Source organism: Lepidochelys kempii, chromosome 7 (assembly GCF_965140285.1).
Source record: "Lepidochelys kempii isolate rLepKem1 chromosome 7, rLepKem1.hap1, whole genome shotgun sequence".
In the NCBI taxonomy this organism is placed as follows: Eukaryota; Metazoa; Chordata; order Testudines; family Cheloniidae; genus Lepidochelys; species Lepidochelys kempii.
In genome coordinates, this window is record NC_136386.1 from 55,684,682 (window position 1) to 55,709,787 (window position 25,106).

The following is a 25,106-nucleotide window of genomic DNA, read 5'->3' on the forward strand; positions in this document are numbered from 1 at the left end:
TGTTTTGATAGTCCCCATAGACATGTGAGTGGAGAGGGTATGTAGTACTGGGAAAGCAAAGAGCAACACTAATGCGACAATATATACAGTGTGAGCTGATTTTCAGAGGTGCTCAGGGCTTGCAGTTCCCATAGACTTCTATAGGAGTGCAGCACCCCAAAAGTCTGAGAAATAATAACTCAGGAGCAGCCAAAGTGAAATGGTACAGAAAGTTCTTTACCTGTGGGTGACAACCAATAAGAATATTGTCCTCCATGGGGTTGTACACTATTCATGGGATTGATAACATAGTTGGAGCCTAACCCAAGTTTTGGGTCTCAATGCATGTGGATGGAGGAGTTGAGACCATGGGTGCAAGGACAGCCTGTCTCCCTTCTTTGTAACTACCAACCCAGAAGCAACAATTCTAAAAGCCAGTAGGCAGGGAGAAGAGATGAGTGTGCACCTGGAGGGGGAATGTAAACCCAAAAAACTTCAGCAGGTTGTTCTCATCCATCATCAGGGGCTTCACAGATCCCCATTCTTGGAAACTGACAAGTAGTTATCACACAGAAGGGAGCAGAGGAAAGCTGCATGTTTCCAGGAGTGCTGGTAATGAGATGTGGAACTTTTCAATGAAATAAGGAGGCTTAAAAAGGCTCTAGTTCTACCAAAACAAAAATTAAGGGCCCTCCTTTACATCCACCATATGGAGGAAAGTCTCCCCTTTTGGAATATGCACCTGAGAACAGAAGAGAATAGTGAGATGGAATTCTCAAGTGGCTTTCAGTAATAGCTTGTATCAGGATGGAGGTCCTTCAGTTCAATCAAGGAGGGTTAACCAACAGGATAGCCATCAGGAGGTGTGAGAAGGCCAATCTTGAGGAAAATAAAACCCAGTGAACACTCACAATTGGCTTGCAAGCTTATTTGAGAACATTCTATTTCGCAGGAGGTTGTATCTGAAGATGGCCCTTTGAGAAAAGTTTGTCTGTAGGCAAGGAAAAGAAAAAATTTCCCTCAGTTCGCTCCTAGAAAGGTGCAGTATCAGCTAAATGAACCTTAACTGCAGCCACCTGCAGTCCAGACTAAGCTATGATCCAAGCAAAGGGGCAAACAGGTACTTTAAAACACGTTGTGATCAACTGAAATGGAAAAGCACCTCCATTTGTCTTCTGACATGGAGGATTCCGAGATACTGCAGTGATCTGGTTAGCATGTATGGACAGAAGCAGGATAGTCTTCACATCATGGTTCTCACCAGCAAAGCCACCAGGTGCCAGGGCTCTCATGGAAAACCCTTCTCTCTCCCTGAGAAAGAAGGCCTGACCTTAGAGGAACAAATAGCATCCAGAGTGTCAAGGCCTGAGAACTAACCCATGATGTGCCCAAGCAGAGGCTACCAGAAATGTGCAAGTGCCCTAAAGTCTCACCTTCCTCAAGACCTTGTGCATCAGAGGAAAGGGAAAGAGGATTTCCTCATGGAGAAAGGATGGAATGAGTGTAATAAAGAACCTGATCCTGTTCCTTTCTGGAGCAAAACCACATGCATTTGAACTAGTTCCTGGAAGCACAGCAATGTGCTTGTGATGGTCCACATTTAAGAAAATAGAATTCACCACCTGTTGCAATGGTGACCTCCTCTATAGCAAACACCTTCAGCTGCTGTCTTTGCCACTCAAGCAAGCTGCAGTGAAACAGTTTAACAGTGAACTCCAGTTAGAAATAATCTCTCCAGTGGCACGGTGAGAGCCCCAGTGCTTTGGTGGACTGAACAAAGAACTTGAGACAGGGATTAAAATGAGGCAGAACACTCCCCCTCCTCTCCCTGGCTTGGGATAGAAGCAACCTCCCCTGCTCCTTGCTTGGGTTGGTGAGAATTCCCCTCTTGCTCCAATCTACTGTAACCACTGACTCTAGGGAACAATTCTGCTCAGGGATTGAGTTCCTCTGCAGTTAACTGCTGGTAGTTAGGAATTTGCTTCATAGATGGCAAAGGCTGGAGAAAGACAGACCTTAGAGCTTTTACAGGTCACTCTCTTGGCTGGAACTTCTTACACCAAACGCTCAGTCCTGCATACCCAGTGCCTCCACTGAATGGCAGTCACCAAGAGGCAAATGACAAATACACATGGTGCTGCTGCAAGCCCTAAGAAGATCACTTGTTACTGGGAATGATTCTGCTCTTCCAGCAGAATGGAGATACTTTCTGTTAGAAAGGACAGACTGCAGCATGGAAATATGTCAAATTAGGTCAAGTGCAAAGAGCCAGTGCAGATTAAGGAGGAAAGGGAAAACTGCATTGAGGATGAATATCCGCAACTGTATCCTTCCAAGATACCTGTTTAGATTTTGGAGAGCCAAGATGTAGCGTAAGCTCCTTCTCTATTTGGGATCAGACGATAGCAATAGATCTCACGGCACGTCTGCAGACAAGGAGTGACTTTCCAGCACCAGGAGAGATGTTATCTCCTTATCTTATCAGAAGAGGTGGGAAAGCAAAAGGCATCACTCCGCTCAATGACTTCCAGGACCAAATGGCCCAAGGTGATGGTTGGCCAGACAGCTTAGCAATAGCAGGGAGAGGACAGGAATCAGAGGAGCTAGTTCCAAGCTTTCAGGGGAAGGTTTATTGAGGATAATTGTGAAGGCACAGAGGAGGGAATAGACAAGGATTTTGAAGAGGAAGGACTTAGTGAATCTCAGGCTTGAATGAGCGTGAAAGGCAGATGGGCATGAAAAGCTGGATGTGGCTGCACCTGCAAGAAATGATGCCACATTTAAATTAATATTTAAGTTAGTTTGGTGCTAGAGATAGAGTGAATTGACATTCCTAGATCTGTTTGGCCTCAGTGCAGGTACGACCTTGCAATTGTGCCTCAACCCTGAACACAAGGGGCCACCTCTAGGAAAGAAGATGGTCCTCAGTCCTAGGCTTTTCTTAAGAGGCTGCCAATGAGCGCCTCTTGTGATGGCGATTTCTGTGACATGGACCCACCAATCTATTTTACATCAAAGTCAGTCAACAGCTATCATTAAATGGCAGTGAGTTTTCAGCTCCACCAACCTGGGCTATATTCAGGCAGGCCATCTGCCAGTAGAGTGGGAGCTACTCCTGCATGCTTTCAGAGAGCTGGATAGTGTGTGGAAGGCTCTGGCCTTCTCTCATCAGTGTAGAATTGGGGAGGGACTCTCCAGGAAAATTCATTGTGCCTCAGTATCAATAGAAGAATATCTCTACAGAGGAAAGACTGCACATGCCTAGGATGGCCCTGGAGTATACTGGAAACTGACATGTCTCCTGCTCTGACAGTATTTCTGAGCATACTTTGAAGGCACCTTCATTTAGTTGGCCACATTTAAGCCCCAGTGCAGCAGAGCACTTAAACACATGCTTCACTTTAAGCATGTGAATATTCTCATGTGAATGCAACATCCCAATGAACTAGGAGTCAACAAATGAGGCTGCACTGAATTAATGCGTTTGCCAAATTTACCAGGCACATCATTCGTTGTCCAGGTTTTAACAGTTATATCTGCAGATAAATGTTCCTAGAGCCATGTAGACTTGACTTCAATGGGGCTACACCAGTTGATTAACGTTAAGCGTGTTCTGACAGAATGCATGCATCCACCCAATATACTGGAAGCTTCATGCTGTACTGTATTTGAGGACTACAGAGCCTCAATTTTTCCAGCAGGTGAGGAGGTGGAGATAACATGTCAGTTTATTTATAGAGCTATTTTCGACCCCAAAAATGTAGATTTTATAAAATACAGTTTTAAAAAGGAAGGTGCAAGGGCATTACAAAACCTGATATAAACATCAATAAAATCACAACAGCTTTGACTTTCAAGAAAAACCAGGTTTGGGGTTGTTCCTTTGCATATGTATTTCAGCAATTCCCTGCACTGCTGAGAACTCAAATGACAGCATTGGGCTAAGGCTTGGAAAATGGTGAATGAATCGGAGCAGAAACAGAAACTAGCTTTGCACGGTCCGCTGTCCACCCAGAGTGCAGTGCAAACAGAAAGCAAGAGCAGTGGCCCTGAAAAGCAGATTAGGGTCTTCGCATCCTTTCCATTGTTATAACCAAGGGAATGTTAGCAACACAGGGAAAGGGAGAGAGAGTTTTAAATACAGTATGATTTTTAGCTGGAGCATAACAAAAGGAAGGTCAAGGAATGAGGAGTGGAAACAGCCACAGTGCGAGATACAGTATGTCACACCTGCAGGACTCATAAGACCTCTGGAGCCAGATCCTGACTATGGAAATTGGCACAGCTCTGTTGACTTTGGTGGAATTTCACCAATTTACAGCAACTCAGGATCTGGCCCTGCCAGTTTGCACTGGACAATCTGTTCTAAGTGAGGGGGAGTTGCCATGAGGAAGAAGTCTGGTTCGATGGTTAGGGCATTAGCATAGGACTTGTGAGAGCTGGGTTCAAGATCTGCACTGCTACAGATTTCCTGTGTGACCTTGGGTGAGTTACTTAGCCTCTCTGTGCCTCAGTTCTGTGACATGGACCCACCAATCTATTTTACATCAGAGTCAGTCAACAGCTATCATAATAGCTGATAATAGTGCTCCCTACCTCACAGGGGCAGTATGAGGATAAATGCACTAAAGATCAGGAAGTGCTCAAATACAATAGGAATGGGGGCCAGATAAGGACGTTAGATAGACCAGGGAAATGCTGAGGGACTCATAAATATTGGTAAGACAGTGTACAGGAGTGCATTAAAAGGGTGTGCCTAGTGACCCCTTGAGTGGGGACATGCCATCCAGGAATTCCCTTCCTTGTTTTGTGTAAAGAAAAGAAACCCTGAATGCAGCTAGTTTGTCCTCCAGGAAATCAGCACTGAAAAACAAGCAGCTTATCCCTCCTGAAAACCAACCCGCTTCCCCCACTCCCCCATCAGCCACAGAGAGGGCAATAAATGCCGAGATGAGTCTCCGAAGGAACCCAAAGCTGTGAATCTTCCTCTCGCTGTCTGGCCAAAATCGCGGGGGGAATTTAGGCCAGAGATCACCAATTCTGCCTGCCCGCCAGGATAACAGAGGAGAGTGTTAGGAGGGAAGGAAAACAGCCATAACTCAGCCAGTGCAGGGGGGAGAGAAGCACTGAAAGTGGGGAAGATATTTAGTTCTCTGCTGTTCTGTCACAGATGAGTGTCCAAGTAGCTACACCCCCTCACACCCTGGCCCCCCAAAACTTTCCCCAACATGACTCTGGGCAGCATCAGGACACTGAGTGCCCTTTACAATGTGTAGGGAGCCTAGGATGAAGCTCTCCACTTCTTCGGAGGGGTCACAAGCTGTTCCATTTCTGATTCAATTGCTGGTCAATTTCCATAGTAATAAGACATTGACAGATACCGCCAGGGTTCCCTAATGCAATCTTATCGAGGGACACCCCTCCCAGTGAGAAAGAGACAAGCCAGCGTGTTGCAGCACCACGGCGTCAGACTGATGCCACTGCCAGGATGTGTGTGCGTGGGGGGAGATGTGGGGAGAGGTCTGCCTTCCTTTACCTGAAATACCACAACATTAAAGAGCTACAGTGAAAATCAATGGAAAGGGCCGACGATCCAGACTGAATCTGCAACTGAAATTTGGGATGGGTTAAAATGAAAAATGGGTGTCTCTTCTAGGTGCTTAGGTGTGTGTGAGAGAGAGAGAGAGAGAGAGAGAGAGAGAGAGAGAGAGAGATTCTTAGGAGGATGAGATCGATTGATCAATCTTGTCTACATGGCACACTGAGTAGCTGTACTTCACTACCTGGGTAGCTCTACCAGTGGTAGAAATGGGGAAAGCTATGTTGCAGACAAACATAGGTGCTTTTACTCAGGACATGGTTAGATAACATGGTGGTAGACGTGTGTATGTGTTGTCCACCAGTGGAGTTGTGTTGCAAGTGAGTTACAACTATGCAGTTTCCTAGTGTAGAGTGACAGACAGATGCTCATCTTTGGCCCTCTGATGATTCACTCTTTGCCCACCAGAGGAAGGTCTTTGGTATATCTGCATCCCTGTTGCCCATGCCGTGTTGCTCTCCACCCCTATATCCCCCTCCATTGAGTACGAGGTGCTGCCTTTGAAAGGTGTGAGGAATTTTTCTTCCTAAGCCCTGATGTGTGCAAGTGGGGTCTGGGATCATCTCCACTGCAAGTCTGGCAGGGGCTTTAACCACCTCAAAACACTGGGACAAATAGCTTCTGGTCCCTTAACCCTACCCAGCTTTGCAAGGCAAGGCCTGGTGCTGTTGTTCCCATTGCGAGGGCTTTAGTCAGCCTTTCAAGCTGAAATCCTCTCTGTGGTGGCTGGGCAGAGAGGAAATCCAGGGGCTGGATCAGATTGGCCTAATGCTGCAGCAGCTTAAGCAGTCTGTTTTACCAGAGATTATGGTTTCACTTACACAGAGCGCCTGAAAAATGTTGCGGTTTAGAAGGGATTAGAGCTGAAAATTCAATGCTTTAAAAGAGAAATAAAGCAGAGGGGGGACTGGAAAAACTCCATGTGCCTGGGGGCTGTGCAAACAGGATTAACCTCTGCCCATACCACCCCTCACTCCTGCCCACCCACGATTCCCTCCACCAGCCCTGCTCTCTGCCCCCCTCTCCTTCTGGGTGCCAGCCATGCCTGCTGTGCTACGCTGGGATATAGAGACCTGCAAATGCCTGACGCTAATCTGTCCTGGGTTGGTTATTGAACCCCAGTTTGGAAGGGCAGCTTCTCTCCAGTTATGTGAGAGATGCTCAGCTTCTATGCTGCTGGGTTGTCATGCAAATCTCCAGGCTACAAAGGTAGGGAGTGATCACGCTTGACCACAGTGCACTTGGTACAGGTACCTGGGCACTAATTCACCACATTTGTCATTTTGCACTGAAATGTGTCATATACTTGTGTCCTCACTGCAGACAAACTTATTGCAAAGAGGTCCCAGTGCTCAGGGTTCCTTGCTGTCCATAAAGGTTCCAGAGCCCTGGAGGAGACCATACATAGCAAATTTGCCTTTTTGACTACCAGCAAACCTATTTGAGACAGATGTGCTGGAGGCAGACATGTTGGGGATCGTATGGTGCACTCAGAATAAGCAGCACTCAGAGATAGAAACTCTCCCCTCTCTCACCACTTAGGCGCTATAACCTAGCATCGATTCGGGCACCTGAAGTTGATGAGGCCCATCCAGGTGATGAGAGAGTCTGAAAGACTTTGCCATCTATCACATGCCTAACTGTACAAACCAAGGTCACCCAAGCTGACTCACCTATATGCCCCTGGCAATACCTACCATGATGGCAGAGTGATTCCATTCATTGACATGAGGGTAGATGGTTTGCCATGTCAAACTTGGATTGGGCCTGAGCCCATCATACAGTCTTCTCTTCCAGATTTTCTGACACTTGCCTCATTCTTGAGGGCACAAACGACCATGGGTGCTAGGCTATAGCCACATTTTAGATCTTTGAGCTGGGTGAGTCCCTGACAGAGACACCTAGGTTGGGAGCCCAGGGTATCTGTCTGGTAACCTACCTCCCTGAGAACTAGGTTCTACCTGGGTTTTCACTGAGTACTCTGTTGGTCAATTTGACCTGGCCCATTTCTGCCACATCTGGGTTTCCCATTCAGAAGTTTCTCAATGGAGATATACCATACTCCACCAAGGAACCCTAGCTTGGGTCTGAGATGACACAGCAGTGACTTCTCCTAGGGAAAAGGGTTTTGGCACCACATCGCCATGCACCCTGACCCCACAGAGAGGATGGAGGAGCAGGAAGGACAGTCCAGAAGCTTCAGAGCATCCTTCTCCCATCCCTGCCTCCTGCACTGCTTCCCCCCACACCCCATCCTCTCCTGATTGCCTCTTCTTGCATCCCACTCCCCGCACCCTCCTATGCATCCCTCTCGCATTTGGAAAGTGCCCAGTGCAAACAGTGCCACCTCTACCTTCTACTTCCTATGTTGTTGTTATTCCCTCTAACGCGCAGGTGGGCAAAGTACGGACCGCGGGCCACATCCAGCCCACGGGCCCGTCCTGCCTGGCCCTTGAGCTCCTGGCCAGGGAGGCTAGCCTCCGGCCCCTCCCCTGCTGTCCCCGCTACCCTGCAGCCACACCAGCAGTGCGGCTGGCTCCGGCCGGGCGGCGGGGCTGCGAGCTCCTGCTGCTCTGAGCTGCATGGTAAGGGGGTGGGGAGCGCGGGGGTTGGATAAGGGGCAGGAGGTCCCAGGGGGCAGTCAGGGGACAGGGAACAGGAGGGGTTGGATAGGGGGTGGGGTCCCGGGGGATGGTTAGGGGGCGGGGGTGTGTATAAGGGTCAGGGCAGTCACAGGACAGGGAGCAGGGGTGGTTGGATAGGGGGTGGGGTTCCAGGGAGGCAGTTAGGGGCGGGGGGTCCCGGGAGGGGGCAGTCAGAGGATAAGGAGTGGGGGGGTTGGATGGGTTGGAGGATTGAGGGGGGCAGATAGGGAGTGGGGGCCAGGCTGATTGGGGACGGACAGCCTTCCCTACCCAGCCCTCCATACAGTTTCATACCGCGATGTGGCCCTTGGGCCAAAAAGTTTGCTCACCCCTGCTCTAATGTCTCCCTTTTCATCAAGGTTTGCATTGTTAAAATCTCTATTCCTCATTTTCTGGCTCTTTTGAAGACCTCCCAGTAGGAGACCAGAGAGCAAAACAGTATTGTGAGCTCTCTTGGTCCAAGCTTTAATGCAGCCTCGTGGTGCTTCTGAGTTCTGTGTCTCTCCAAGCCCAAGCTATCTCCAGCAATGCTCCTCTAGTTGCACATTGGACAAGCAGCCTCTGGAGCAGAGCACGGTGAAATGTTTCAGGAGATGCAGGTTCCTTCAGTATCTCTCTGCCTTCAGGCCAGGCAGGGAACTGTAGATGGGAGAAAGCTCAAGGTTCCGCTCTCTAGCTCAGAGCCACAGTTGAGTCGAGGGCTCCGTTTTGATCACTCAGGAGGTTCCTGGGTTGCGGGAATGGCCTGGCAATGTGGGCTTGTCAGAAATCAGACAGCAATCTGACTTTGTCATTGACCTGTGAGCTCAGGTGGGTGATGAGCAGTGTTCCCTCTATTTTTTTACATCCATGTGCAGAATGAATTTTGTTCTGTGCACCAGTCTGGAGATGATGTGTGGTGGGGGTGGGGCTGAGGGGTTCAGAGTGTGGGAGGGGGCTCAGGGTTGGGGCAGAAGATTGGGATGTGTGGGCGTGAGGGCTCTGGCTCGGGGTGCAGGCTCTGGAGTGGGGCTGGGGATGAGGTGATTGGGGTGCTGGAGGCGGCTCAGGTCTGGGACAGAGGGTTGGGGTGTGTGTGGGGGGGTGCGGGCTCTGTGGTGCAGCTGGGAGTGAGGGGTTCAGGGCTGGGGAAGAGGTTTGGGGTGTGGGAGAGGGTGCGGGCTCCGGCTGGGGGTGTGGGCTCTGTGGTGAGGCCAGGGATGAGGGGTTTGGGATGCAGGCTGCCCCGAGGCTGTGGCAGTGAGAGAGGACTCCCCCCAGCCTTCTCTCGCCACAGCAGCTCGGGGCCAGGTAAGAGGTGCCTCTCCCCAGCCATGGCAGCTCTGGCAGGCCTGGGCTGGGCCAGACCAGGAGAGGGGCTCCTCTCCCCAGCAGGTCTGGCGGGCCTGGGCTGGGCCGGGCCGGGGGAGAGAAGGGGCTCCTCTCCCTGGCCGCTCCAGCGGGCCTGGGCTGGGCTGGGCTGGGCTGGGCCAGGCAACAGGCTCCCGCAGCTCTGATGGCATTGGGCTGGGCCGGGCCGGGTTGGCAGACGGGCTCCTCTCCCCGGAAGCTCCAGCGGCGCTGGGTTGCGCTGGGCTGGGCCGGGCCGGTGGATGGGCTCCTGCCCCCGGCAGCTCCTGCAGGCTTGCGCTGTGTCAAGCTGAGGGAGGGGCTCCTCTCCCTGGCAGCTCTGGCGAGCCTGGGCTGGGCTGGATGAGGGGTGCCTCTCCCTGCCTGCATAGCGGCCGTGCAGCTTACAGGGAACTTAGGTGATGAGCCTGTTTGCGCACTGACACTGGAAGCAGTTTGTATGCAGGGCATGCTCAGGGCTCCACTGCAGAACCCTTATTCCCCTTGCCGTTCTCTTTATTTGAGTAGTCCCACTGATGTCAGTGAGTGTTCACCACCCTGAAAAAAGGTTCCTCAATGGGGCCATTGATGTTTTTTGAGAGGCAACCAAAACACCATCTAAAGAACTAGGCAGCTTTATCCCCCGTGACCCCAGAGTGTCACAGGTTCTACCAATCTACAACCAAGTGAAACCCCAGCAAAGTAAAGCAGGGCCCCTATGTGATGTCAGCAGAGAAACCCACGGAGAAATGCTGATGTGTAATCTGGTCTGATTCCACCACAGCCAAGATGGTGGCACCGTCTGCATCACCACACTGACCGAGATGGAGGAGAGCTGTCACCTTCTTTTTCCAGGTTGGCACTGTTGAAGGAGTCTTAGGGAATTAGGTGTCCAACTCCCACTGTATTTTCCTCATCTGGGTGTGAATGTAGGCTGGGGGCTGTGCTTACATCTGGGTATGAATGTGAGGGTGGGGATGCCTATACTTGGATGTGAATCTGAAGGGGGTGTACCTAGATCTGGGTGTGCCTAGATCTGGGTGTGAATCTGAAGGGGGTGTACCTAGATCTGGGTGTGAATCTGAAGGGGGTGTACCTAGATCTGGGTGTGCCTAGATCTGGGTGTGAATCTGAAGGGGGTGTACCTAGATCTGGGTGTGCCTAGATCTGGGTGTGAATCTGAAGGGGGTGTACCTAGATCTGAGTGTGCCTAGATCTGGGTGTGAATCTGAAGGGGGTGTACCTAGATCTGGGTGTGCCTAGATCTGGGTGTGAATCTGAAGGGGGTGTACCTAGATCTGGGTGTGCCTAGATCTGGGTGTGAATCTGAAGGGGGTGTACCTAGATCTGAGTGTGCCTAGATCTGGGTGTGAATCTGAAGGGGGTGTACCTAGATCTGGGTGTGCATAGATCTGGGTGTGAATCTGAAGGGGGTGTACCTAGATCTGGGTGTGCCTAGATCTGGGTGTGAATATCTGAAGGGGGTGTACCTAGATCTGGGTGTGAATCTGAAGGGGGTGTACCTAGATCTGGGTGTGCCTAGATCTGGGTGTGAATCTGAAGGGGGTGTACCTAGATCTGGGTGTGTCTAGATCTGGGTGTGAATCTGAAGGGGGTGTACCTAGATCTGAGTGTGCCTAGATCTGGGTGTGAATCTGAAGGGGGTGTACCTAGATCTGGGTGTGCCTAGATCTGGTGTGATTTGTGTGCATGTGCCTGTGTGCCCACATCTGAGTAGGAATGTCAGCGTGTATGTCCTTCACCTGCCACGGCAGCATTTTAGTACAGGGATGTCAAGCCTAGAGTTCTCCACCATTTTTCAGTGACATTTTTCCCCACTTGACACCTGCTATAATGTGCCAGGCTGCTCAGCCTGGGAAAGCCCAGTGAGTCCGAAGCCTGGACGCTCCAGTGTACACACAATTCTCCCCCGAGGGAGAGGATGAAAAAATGAACAACCCACACATGACAGATGTTAGTTATGTTGCTTAATCATAGAATATCGGGTTGGAAGGGACCTCAGGAGGTCATCTAGTCCAACCCCGTGCTCAAAGCAGGACCAATCCCCAACTAAATCATCCCAGCCAGGGCTTTGTCAAGCCTGACCTTAAAAACTTCTAAGGAAGGAGATTCCACCACCTCCCTAGGTAACACATTCCAGTGTTTCACCACCCTCCTAGTGAAAAAGTTTTTCCTAATATCCAACCTAAACCTCCCCCACTGCAACTTGAGACCATTACTCCTCGTTCTGTCATCAGCTACCACTGAGAACAGTCTAGATCCATCCTCTTTGGAACCCTCTTTCAGGTAGTTGAAAGCAGCTATCAAATCTCCCATCAGTCTTCTCTTCCGCAGACTAAACAATCCCAGTTCCCTCAGCCTATCCTGATAAGTCATGTGTTCCAGTCCCCTAATCATTTTTGTTGCCCTCGGCTGGACGTTTTCCAATTTTTCCACATCCTTCTTGTAGTGTTGGGCCCAAAAGTGGACACAGTACTCCAGATGAGGCCTCACCAATATCGAATAGAGGGGAACAATCATGTCCCTCGATCTGCTGGCAATGCCCCTACTTATATATCCCAAAATGCCATTGGCCTTCTTGGCAACAAGGGCACACTGTTGACTCATATCCAGCTTCTCGTCCACTGTGACCCCTAGGTACTTTTCTGCCGAACTGCTGCCGAGCCATTTGGTCCCTAGTCTGTAGCGGTGCATTGGATTCTTCTGTCCTAAGTGCAGGACTCTGCACTTGTCCTTGTTGAACCTCATCAGATTTCTTTTGGCCCAATCCTCTAATTTGTCTAGGTCCCTCTGTATCCTATTCCTACCCTCCAGTGTATCTACCTCTCCTCCCAGTTTAGTGTCATCTGCAAAGTTGCTGAGGGTGCAATCCACACCATCCTCCAGATCATTTATGAAGATATTGAACAAAACCGGCCCGAGGACCAACCCTTGGGGCACTCCACTTGATACCGGCTGCCAACTAGACATGCAGCCATTGATCACTACCCGTTGAGCCTGACAATCTAGCCAACTTTCTATCCACCTTAAAGTCCATTCATCCAGCCCATACTTCTTTAACTTGCTGGCAAGAATACTGTGGGAGACCATGTCAAAAGCTTTGCTAAAGTCAAGGAATAACACGTCCACTGCTTTCCCCTCATCCACAGAGCCAGTTATCTCGTCATAATGCATGACTGGAAATCACTAGGGTACCACTAGGGTACCACCGTGATGAGGGTGGGATAAGAACCTATAGAATAGAAGAGAATAGAATGGCATGATGCACTCTTAGGCATCACCTCTGGGGGATGGACAGAGTGCAGCAGAACCAACACACCAATTCCCACCATCAAGGGTGAGGCGAGACGGCAATGGGTGAGGACCCTCTCAAGGGACAGACCAAGGTTTGCATTTCTTCTTATTTTAACCAGTCTGGTTCACCAATCACTAATCAAAGCCCAAAAGCTGTGACACTGATTCTACCCACCACACCCTAGAGAGAACTCACCCTCTGCTGGGAAGTAGGGTTCATTTCCTCTGAGTGCCGGGTGTAAGGCTGGTTCCAGGATCCAGTCCACAGATTTCACTTCTCCCATAAGCTGAGCTGAAACAGTGGGCCTGGTTTTCCTTACATTTACATACACCAGTGCTACTGTGTTGACTTCCGGGGAGGTTGCTGGTCCTGATTCACATGGGCACAGATGAAGGAGAATTGGGACCCAGATCTCCAAACAGAATAGAGAATGGATTTAACAAGGCAGCAGCCAACGGCACAAGCTCCATGGCAAGCTACAGCTCAGCAGAGGAATCTGGAGGGCTGGTGTGGGCTGTGGGCTCAGTAGGTAGCAGAGGAGGTTGAGCTGGTAAGATCCCAGCAGCTGTGGGGAAAGGATTGTCTTAATTTATTTAGAGGGATTTTTATTTTGGTTTTGGCTTGAAACTCCCAGCAGCTTCTGAGATGATTTTACTTCATTTAAATGCAATGAGCACTCACAGCAAAATTCCCTTCTTGCTGGCCCGCTTTCAGGCGAACCAATGAGGACATGCCTCTGGCAGCAAGCAAGGACCCCACAACTGCACCTACTCAGTGGTGAAAAATAAACCCCTATCATCTACTGGCCTATGCCCCTCTCCTCCTGCACCCATCCCCATGCCCATCCCCTGGAGGGGAAGGCGTCCTGACTCTGGGGCTTGCAAAAGAAACAGTGAAACTTGTATCTGTGACAGAAGTAAAGAGGGAATCAAATTAAAACCCCAGGTCCTATTTTTTATTTGTATGACAGCAGCACCTAGAGGGGCCCCATTGTGCTAGGTATTGTGCACGTGTGGGAAGAGATAGTCCCTGCCCCAAAGAGCTTATAGCCTAGACGGACAAATAGTGGGAGGGGAAACAGAGACACAGAGCAGTGAAGTGACTTGCCCAAGGATGCACAGTGGCAGAGCTAGGAATGGAAGATAGGTCTCCTGACAGCTCTAGGCACTGGACCATGCCACCTCTCTCTGCCTGCATCACGTGCAGGAGCTCAGCTACTCCAGTGATGAATGTGGTAGAACTTCCTATGCAGCTTAGATTTGCTTCGATTAGGTTAAATAGATCCAAGCTGCCCAAGAGGCTTCGGTGTCTACTATGGGACGAAATGAATAACTGAGCCTTGAAGAGGCTCCTTTTCATTGCCCTCTTTGCAGCTTGGACTCAAAAGCATCAAGGTCTCCAAAACAAAATCTTCGAATGAAAAGGAAAGTCAGAGGTTCCAGGCAGAGTGGTTTGCCCAAGAGGCTCCTGGCCACTTGGTGTGGACAAAGGAGACACCAGTTCTGTGCTGAAGGATCTCAGTTCAAGACACTGCTCATCCTCTGTCCCCACTTCCTTCTCTCTCCAGGTCGTGACATGGCGAGCACCACCTTGCCCGGTTACCCACCCCATGTCCCACCGACTGGACAGGGCAGCTACCCAACCTCAACTCTCGCAGGAATGGTACCTGGTAAGTCAATGACAAAAGCATTTGTGTTGTGCTTAGCCAGTGTATAGGCCTTGATCATTCTGCTCAGGCACTGGAGTGTTCTGCTAACGCTCTAAATCCCTTCCCATCAGTGTCTCTGCTGCCCTTAAAGCCCTGCCTGCTACCCATGGCTCACAGTCAAACATAATGCACTACCCACTGCCCATGAAAACTGATTCATCACAGCTAAGGGCAACTAGCTATCTATAACCTATGGTAATTAATTAATCTTAATATTCATTAACAATCATAGTTAACTTACAACTGTTAAATTAAATGTAAATTATTATCCACTATTCATGGCTCATAATAATTAACTACCCACCTGCCTAGGGTAACGAGCTATCTTTTTTCCAAGCCCAGGACAGCTAAGGACCAGATGCCAATGGTAACTTAATATCTACAGCCATGGGTGGCTACAGTGCTACAACCTAGACTCACTAAGAACCCGTTGCCCACATACCAGGAATAAGTAGCACAGTTCAAGGAAAACTACTTATTATAACAACCCAAGGGCTAACCAGCCACCCCCAGTCTGACTGCTCTTATCCACAGCCACTAACCACAGAATAAGGATATCTAGCTACCTGCTCCATGCATCCGAGAGACAAATGGCTCTCTGCTACCCATTGGCTAGGGATAAATATCTTCACTCAGCACATGCATGCCTAACTTGTACTGCCTGCTGCTCACAGAAAGGCCAACTAGCCACTGCCCAGACCCCAGGAATAGCTAGCTAAGGGGCTGATCTGGTAAACGTTATTGAGCATACTGCTAGTCATTGGGGCTACTCACAACATTGAGCACTATCACTGACAATAAATGTGTGCAGGTCTGAGCTCTAATACCCTTAATTGACTAATCCCTGATTATATCCCTAGAGGTACTGGCTAGTAGTAGTAGTCTTCTCTGCCTAGGGCTAACAAACTACCCACTGCTCTAAGATAACTGGGGATATACTTGTAAGATTATAGGATCAGGAAAAGTGATAGGGTCAGATTCTGGCTCCCACTCCAGCCCCTTTGCACCACTCCAGCAGCGCAGGGGGGCTGCAAAGTTTGCCCTGCCAGCTATCTGTGTGTTGAAATCTCCAAGTAGTTCAGAGCCAGCATCATTCAGAACAGCCCCAAACCTGCTCTAAGTTGTGCCAAGGGCTGGCTTGGCCCCCAGCTGGTTCGAGAGCGAGGGGAACACAAAGGTGATGTATAGCAGTCAAAAATCAGTCATAATGGGTGAATTCAGGTAACCACATATTTAAAGCTTATAACCAGTTTATGCTTAAAGCAGTGTTGCCGTGCCTTCTCTGCTATTTTAATCCAAATTAAGAACACACCTCTTTCTGCAGTGTAGACATACGCTTAGTAACCCACAGGAGTTTATTTAAGAAGTAATTCTCCTTGAGGCACTCGATACTAGTGACTACTGTATAATGAAGTTCATCATCTCCATTGCAGAGATCATACCAAAAACTAGCTCTGGGACAGTCCGCTTTAGAAAATGTGCATTTGACAACAATGAGGAAGCTAGTCAGAGAGACCCTTAAGTCAAGGGTAAGGGAATTCAGCTCATTCATATGACAACAGAGTTGACCCAGAGCATGCAGACACCCAAACAAAGAATGGAAGCAGGAAGGTAAGGGGAAAAAAACAGGCTAGTTAAATTACAATGTGTAAAACAGGTTTCAGAGTAGCAGCCATGTTAATCTGTATCCGCAAAAAGAAAAGGAGGACTTGTGGCACCTTAGAGACTAACAAATTTATTTGAGCATAAGCTTTCATGAGCTACAACTCACTTCATCAGAAATTATTCAAGCCAAATAGGTGTCCTTCTGAAAATGAAAATCCAACCATGTTGGGGCTTAAGCCAATCTGAGGGTTAGGAAGAAATTTTTCCTGGGACCTACTTGGACATGCCTCTCTATGAAGTGCCAGGTGCTGGCCACTTGCAGTCACAGGATACTGGACTGGATGGATGGACCACTGGTCTGGCAATTCCTGTATTCCAGTCCAACTGGAGCCAACATAACTGTGTTCCATAGAACATAAGATAGATGTTGATAGGCCTAATGGGGAATGTGAAGTGAAAACATCCAGAGACTTAGATAAATAGCAGGAACTCTTTAAGTGTATCAGAAACAGGCAGTGTGTAAGAGAAGGTTCCCTGCTGACCAATCAGAGAACATCTTTGTGGTATGTAATCAAATGTGCCGAAATGCCAGAGAGCTGCATCGTTCAGGTGCTTTGAACATCCACTCCACTGCAGGGATCTTGAGGCTAGGTCCTCACCACTGGAGCCTCTTTGGGTCCTCCCTGATTTACTGGTTCCTTGTTAAGCTGCCATGATGCAGATGTCAGAGCACAGATGTGACTCTGTGGTTGGACATGAAGTGCAGATGTATGGCCTAAACTTAGAAATGAATCATAAGAGACAACATAGACTTCTGCGAAGAAAGGTTCAGATTCAGTGGATTTCATTCAGGATCCAAAGGGACACACATGGAATTTCTGTCCTGCAGGAAATTCCAACATTTTAAAATTTGTTTTTATCTCAAATTGGGACAAAAAATCAAAATATTGAAATATTTGGTGGAACAAAATATTCCAAAATATTTTGATGCAGTAACATTGAAACAAAGCATTTTGATAATACCAAATTCTTAGTTTCAATAATATATGTCAAAGCAAAATAAAACAAAAGAAGAAAGTTAAACGAAAGAAGAAAGTTAAAATGAAATGAGAAAGTTGAAACAAAACAAGGAAGTCTAAACGAAATACTCAATTTTGAATCATTGTGAAACTTGTCTGTTGAAAATTTCATTGAAATCTACACATTCCTGTGAAATATTTCAAATTAGTTGAAGCAGCATTTTGAGAAGGAAAACTATTCCATCTAAAAATTTTTGACCAGCTCTAGCCAAATGTATCTCTGTTACATCAGTAAAACCCTGCTGACATCATTTGCACTGGTATAACAGAAGGGAGTTTGTCCCCCTTAAAGACACAGAGGCATGTGCAAAATGGGTAATCTGGGGTGCACGTATCCCTTTGGCTCATGATGTCCTGCATTCACAGTCACCTGTTTGCACACATTTCACAGCTGCAACTTAGGCTCACTGGCTCTAGAGATGTATGGAAGCTACTAGGTCACTGAGTGCATCTTCCTGCAAAGGGCAGGAATTGGTCAGTCAAAGGAGGATTAATCAGACATTACTTTAATGTTATGCTGGATCTGAGCATGTTCCAGGCTTGGGAGGCTTGTGCTCAAGTGACAGGACACCTTCGATCCCTGTCTCCCTTCCCCCTCTTTCTTAGAGAAGCTGTCAGCCCCAACCTCAATCCCTTTGCCTGCTGGAGTCACTCTGCAAACCCTCTAGAGGACTCTCCAAAAGGAGAAGGGGTTCAGAGAGAGCAGCATGGAGCCTGCAGAGGGCTGGTAGCAGCAACGGGGGGAGCATTAAACAGAATCCAATGCTGATGAGGAAATTACACTTGTTTCATTAGCAATCGGGAAAGGCAATAGCTCAGTTCTTCTTGGTCACAGTTGAGCTCAAAAGCTCATTATCCTGCTGCATGCATGCTTTCACTCCTCGTCAATAAACACCATTTCCAGTGGCTGCCCTCCATCCTCCCCAGCTCCCCATGGCTGCACCAAGGTGGGGCTCTTTCTCCACTACTTAACCTGTGGTTCAGGATCACAGTAACAGTTTAGGATGACAACAGAGGAGAGACAGAGAGAGAAGCCTTGAAATATCAGAATTTTGCTCTCCCCTGCAGCCATAGTGAGACATGGGCTAGCCAGCTCAGAGCAGAAATGCCTGTCTGGTTGGCCTTTTCCTTCTCTCTGAGCTAGGTTTCTCCCTGGTACAACTCTGCTGAGCAGCTCACTTCAGTGGTGTTACAGCAGGGCCATGCTCTCCCTCTGTGTAGTCTCCCTCTGCCTGCCCCCCATGGCATCCCGTGTTCTCTCTAGCAGGGATGTTGTGACTATCCCCCATCTATCCATCAGGGTTTCCAGGGCTGGATGTTTCTGGGTTGGAAGCACATTCAGTGGTTGCCATTATAAAGTCAACATTTGCCAACAGCTCCCACTTGGTAGAATCTGAGAATCTGAACTATTCCCCTATATTTAGGATCTGGTCTACACTAGAAAATTAGGGCATTTTAACTACATCAGTCAAGAGTGTGAAAAATCCACCTCCCTGAGCAGCACTGTTAAGCCGACCTAAGTCCCCGTGTAGACAGCACTAGGTTGATGGAAGAATTCTTCCATTGACTTAGCTACCACATCTCAAGGAGGTGGATTACCAATATTGACGGAAAAGCCCCTCCCATCGGCGTAGGTAGTGTCTACACTGAAGAGCTACAACAGTACAGCTGTTACATTTCAAGTGCAGACAAGCCCTCAGAGTAAGAACTACTGTAACTGCAGTACTTCAGATCCCAGAGATGGGAGGATGGAAGAGGGGTATAGCTCTTGACAAAAGTTGACCTTTTTATGGTGACTACTTTATGCTATTATTCTGAATTGCTTAGAAAACCCAATAGAACCTTATCAAGGGTAAATCATTGTAGCTGTGTTGACTCCATGGACTCAGTTTCCACCAGCAGAGAATATGGCCCATTGGCTCTAATGCTCCCGAGAAGGAAGCACTGGCAGAGATTAGAGAATAATGAATTGAAATCTCTTTGATAATTGTGTCCGAGGCATTCCATGTACTTTGCTTTATTGCCTTTAACCTCCATGCTATGGATCTCTATTAGAAGGTCTGGATGCTTTCTACACTGATTGTTTCTCTACCAAGGACTCTGGTCCCTACAGAGAATAGCTGGCAAGTTATTATCAGACTCTACAGACCAGGCACCATGGCCACTTTGTTCTTTTCCCACTGTCAAAGTTCAGACCTATGTTTAGTGTCATTTGAGTGCATTACATAGGCTCTCGGCTGGCATTGCTCTTTCCCAGCCTGCCTGCAGTTTCATTAAAGAGAGGTGATGATCAGACAAGTATCTATTTTAAAATGCCATCTCCTTACTCAACAGATTCATAGATTTTAAGATCAGAAGGGACCATTATGATCACCCAGTCTGACTTCAACATATGTCTTCCAGTCATATCTTCTCAGTTGCAAATTCATGAGCCCTGAAGAGCCCATATAGCTACGGGAGGTGCACTGGGTGCTCTTCTGAGGCGAAGCTGTAAAATTTGGATCCTGGTCCAGATTTCCAGCATTTCACAGAGTTCATAGTCATGTTGGTTTGGGCCCATCTTAGGCAAAGATGAAGAGACAAAGAGAACCCAGTTCACCTTTCAAACCCAAGCAGCATCCATTGCACTAGCAATTGGAAAAAGCACCTTTTGATTTGTAACCTGAGCAAGTTTTGTATGGAAGTCATAGAATCATAGGACTGGAATGGACCTTGAGAGGTCATCTAGTCCAGTGCCCTGCACTCATGGCAGGACTAAGTATTATCTAGACCATTCCTGACAGGCGTTTGTCTAACCTACTCTTAAAAATCTCCAATGATGAAGATTCCTAGACAATTTATTCCAGTGCTTAAGCACCCTGACAGTTAGGAATTTTTTCCTAATGTCCAACCTAAACCTCCCTTGCTGCAATTTAAGCCCATTGCTTCTTGTTCTATCCTCAGAGGTTAAGAAGAACAACTTTTCTCCCTCCTCCTTGTTACAACTTTTTATGTACTTGAGAGAGTCATTGAGAGAATGTCAATGGGGCGCCCATCACATCCGAGCCACTCTTGTGGCTTGGATGATGCTATGGAGGGGGGAGGAAAGAAAGGGCTGTGCATGCATATTCCACTCTGCAGTTCATATATAGCATTTCCCCTCACCTCCCTGTGAAGTGCTTCTGATGACCACCACCCATGATTTCCTCCTTAATAAACTTCCCCATTTCACAACCCCCAGCATCCTACTAAGAACAAAACTGACCAACGCGAGTTGCTATTGGCAGTGTTGCCAATTCCTGTGGTTTTATCATGAGTCTTGCAATATTTGGTGTTTCTTTTAAAGGCCCAGCTCCTGGAGCCATGGGATTAGGTGTGGCTCTTGGCTTTCATTTAAAAAAAAACCAGCAAGTTCCTATCCCTCATGGTTGCAGAGCGAAGCTTGAAAATATGACCCCCCTGTGCACCTGCAGATCTGGAAACCAGGTGACAAAGAAAAAGAAACCAATATTTTAAACATTTTAGAAAGATCTTGTGATTTTGAGGGCATGACTCATACTTTTTGACTGTCCAGGGTCAGCAGCATTGCACGGAACATTAAAGAATTGTATATCCTTAAATTGTACTTCCAGGTGGGTAAAGAAACTACATAAACTGGTATGGCCTGGGTCAGACGGACCTAAGGACCAGCTTGGGGGAAGGATAGAGACATCTCTTTCCCACTGTGTTTCACTTCCCACTTTGTTCCTTGCAGGGAGCGAGTTCTCGGGGAACCCTTACAGTCACCCTCAGTACACGACCTACAACGAGGCCTGGCGATTCAGCAACCCAGCGTTACTAAGTGAGTACCTGCCTGCCCACACACACACACACCCGCCTCGCGCTCCTTCTGTGCGTCTCTTTGTTTTCTTTTCTTTGTTTGTTCGTTTGTTTTCTGAAATGGTCTGCAAGTATCTGGCCAGGCTAAAGGTCTTTCCCTCACTTTCCAGTCTGGCCTCTCAGTGGGTATTTTCATGACATCTATTTTTTCTCCAGCCTGAGGCTGCTCCAAAACTCTACTTCAGATGGGGTCAGAAATCCATTTCAGGTTCTCCTTTCTCCATGGGTTGCACCCACAGTCCATTCCAGATTAGGTCAGAAATCCACTTCAGGTTCTTCTTTCCCCATGGGCTGCACCATTCCAAGGGTGGTCAGCAAGTTCTCCACCCAGGAGCAATGCCCACAATGCCTGGGTCAGTTTGGCTGAGTTTGTCGGTGGCTGGTGTAGTCTGTCCAGCAGGGCTGGAGCCCCACTGAACCTAATGTTCACAGAAAAACTAAAATTTGTCCCGGGTGGGGGGGGGGGGAGAAAAGCCCTAAAACTCTGACCTCTCACACAGCATTTCCTTGTATGGGAACTGGAGATTTATTGTATGTAAAATAAATAAGCTGTGATTATTAACTACATATTCACTAAGGTTTAACAACTGGGTAATAGATACACATTTTATTCCAGTGTTGTTAAACCTCAGCAAATGTGGTCTTAATAATCAATCACTGTTTAACTCCCATCCAATAACCGCCCGGAAGGCTTCTGTTCCAAGTGTGACCAAAATCCCAAGCAATGAAACAAAGGACAATTGTTTTGTTTCTCCCCCAGCTGCATTTGGAGATGGCTCGCAGCTCCATATCACATCTGTTCAGTCAATCCAACCCCTAGAGGCCTACTGCAGATGAATTGCTGCAGCTCAGGTACGGGGTGCTGCCAGAGTGATACTCACACACTGACCTCTCAGCCCCTGTGCAGAAGGGCAACAGCAACAGGTCCCAAATGTTTTGCCTGCACGCCCCCATTTGGAGACTTATTGATTCCTGCAATGCCAGACAGCAGCAAAGCAACCAAAGAATCCAGGGCCAGGTGCTCATTCTGCAGGGCCTCCACAGGGCCCCAGCAGAAATAGGTGTGCATGCAAGGTGCATGCAAGATCAAGCAGAGGGCGCCATTTGGCAGAGGCGTCATCATATTCAACTGGGATCGCAGTCTCATCTGCTGATGGCACAAACCCAAGTGGGGGCGGGGCCCAGAGCATGGGAACCGCTGGTCTACAGGAACGAGGATTTCCCAGCCCTGGAGAGACCAGCTCTGCTGGGAGCATGATGTGTGGCAATGTATCTTCAGAGAAATACAGCAGTTGGGTGGAAGTGTTGGCCCACCTGCTCCTGGCCACAGGTCTTCCCTTTGGTCCTTCTCCTTTTGTTCTTTACTTTTGTTTCATTTTCTTTTCTTCTTTTTTTTATTTTTATTTTTTTACTGTTTGTCCTTTCAACCAGTCCATTCTTCTCCTGTGTTAACTTTCAGGTTCCCCTTATTATTATAGTGCCACATCCCGAGGCGCTGCACCTCCCACTGCTGCCGCTGCCTATGACCGCCACTAGTTACCATGGAAACCACATGAAACTGCAGGGCGACAGCTTAGGCCTTCATATTGTACCTGTCTGATCAACTTTCTCCATCCCTGGGAAGAGTGAAGAGAACTTCTCCGTCCCCCTCCACACCCAGCTATCCTTTCCCTTCCCCGCAGAACGTGTTGGATTGAAGCGCTCACGACATCGGACTGAGAAATACGCGTCCCCTGCACTCTGTCCCTCGCCCCAACCTAACTACTTCCATGGGCAGCCGGAAAGGCCTGTGGCCAGCTCACCTGCTGCTGCAGTCCGTCAAACAATCCCAGGCACAGTTCAGCCACGCAAGGCCTCCCTGACTTTGAAGACTGAGGGGAATTCCAGCAATGCAACCTGCCACCCTCGTTTATACAGGACCCTGTTCTCCAGGGAGTGGTAGAGGCAGGGTGAAGCGGGGAGGAAGCCACCTGCAACAAAGTGTTCCCTCGAGAAACTTTCTTCCGTGGTAGAAGCTTCAAAATGCTAACCGACAAGCCTGTTTCAGAGGCCTGAGGGAATGGTCTGGCTAGCATGGGGATGGCAGCACAGAGAGGCAACCCATCTGGCAGTGAAGGAAAGGCCCAAGTGCAACACTCTCCATTCCCCCCCCACCTCCCGGGTCTCTCTGTGTGCTCCATCCCCACTCTTCCCTTCATGCCCTGGCTTCCTTCAACGTTCCATTTGAAGGACACACCCGGCATGCTGTGACCTCACAGGGCGGAGTTGGGTTGAAACACACACAAACACGATTTCTGTGACACACAATCAGCTCAGACAGGAGGATGGAGCGACATCAACCAACCGACCGATGAAATGAAGAAATATATAAATAGATATATAAATATAACTGTGTTTTTATGCTTTGTCATGAAGGTCTGTAAAAAGGAAAAAAAATGAACAAATCCCCAATTTTCTAAAAAAAAAAAAAAATCAACAAAAAAACAAAATAAAAAAAACCCTACAAAAATAAACCCAAATCCCCTCGCCCGAATGGCACACAAGTTCCTCTGATGTTTGATGCTCCCCATTCACTCTTGGGTTTCATTTCCTTTCTGTTTTGCACTAGAATGTGATGGTGGAGAGGATTGGAAGCCAGCTCTGCCCCATCACCTCCTCTTTTCCTAATCCCAATCCCATTCTTTGGGGAGCAGTGTGGACAATTCACATCTGGCAAAAAAGAAAATTACCAAACAAAACAGCCAACTAAACGCACCCCATGGGAAGTCAGCTTTTTCTGTGTCCATTGTCATCAAACAAAGAAAACAAACCCAGTCTCTTGCTCTAACTGCGCTTGTGGTAGAAAGGAACGTGTGGGGTTTCATGCAGGTCCATTAGATCTCCCTTCAGCCAGCAGTTCTGAGACAGACAAATTCAGAATTGGCTGGGATTGTTGCTTGGTTCCCTGTCACTTGGTTCCCATGTGCTTAACCTTGCACCTACTCCCTTCACCCATACCTGCCTCAGTCAGCCTTGACTCCTACACCTTAATGCCTGTGCCCTACACCGGTCCCCAAAAACCTACACCTTAATCTCTATAGCCCCATTACATGTTCTACTCTCAATTCCCAAGCCCCTACAGCCTTGCTATCTATGCCCTATCCCACTCCCACGGTCCCTTTACCCTAATCCCTACACTTAGTTATCTATGTTGTGCACCCTAACATCTATCCCCTATACCCTCATCCTTGCACCCTCAATCCTATATTTCACACCGTAATATTCACTCCCTGATTCCTGAATGCTCTTGTAATGATTCTGTAGTGATTCTCTGCTCTCTTTGGTTCCCCAGTGATTCCCAAGCACTGTTTTTCGAAAGGCTGATTGTCAGCGGAAATGCTTATTACTCCTGTATTGCTGACAACTTCAGCTGCTCCTGTTCTTTGGACTGACACTCCCAAAAAGCTAGTCAAAGAAAACATGAAGGCTAGAGCTGGTTTCATGGGCAGCAAGAGGTAGATTCTCATTGCTGGTTTAGAGAGGATTGGGATAAGATGAGTGCACCACTGTCCATGAATAAAGGCCGGATAGTGTCAACCCATTGAGGGTGGAAATGTGAACCATGGAGCAATTTCTGAAACTAGCATTTGTATAAAGCCCAGGGTTCCCAGCCCCTGAATGAAATGTGCGCATGGACTCAGCTTTGTCTCCAGGGTTAGCCTGAAGGCAAGAAAAGTCCATCATCAGCAACTGGCTGTAATGGTCCCAAAGACCCCACTCACCCAGAGCTCTTTTCAGCACTTGCACATCTCAGGCTGACTATATGGATGCGTTTTCTGCAATGGGATGGCCCAGAATGCTAAGAGGGAGTGTTTTTGTTTACACAGAAGATAAGGGCCTAAAATCTGTTCTGGTAAATCTTGAGTAACTCCAGTGAAGTCAACAGAGTTACTCCACTCCACTAAGTCAATGGCGTTGCTCCAGATTCATTACTGTGAACCCACTGAAG

At 48.2% G+C, this 25,106-nt stretch overlaps 1 protein-coding gene across 9 annotated transcripts in view; it reads left to right on the plus strand.

The window, feature by feature from the left end:
- The window catches only part of PAX2 (paired box 2), a 133,153-nt gene that overhangs the window by 87,678 nt on the left and 20,369 nt on the right, over positions 1–25,106 (plus strand). For 5 of the 9 annotated variants that reach the window (XM_073352923.2, XM_073352922.2, XM_073352927.2 and 2 more), the window contains 2 exons: positions 14,436–14,537; positions 20,994–21,080. In XM_073352923.2, coding sequence (XP_073209024.1) covers positions 14,436–14,537; positions 20,994–21,080 — 189 coding nt within the window. Of the gene's footprint in view, positions 1–14,435; positions 14,538–20,993; positions 21,081–22,577; positions 23,508–25,106 lie in introns of those variants that run through there. The other 4 variants (XM_073352925.2, XM_073352928.2, XM_073352926.2 and 1 more) reach the window with 2 other exon arrangements.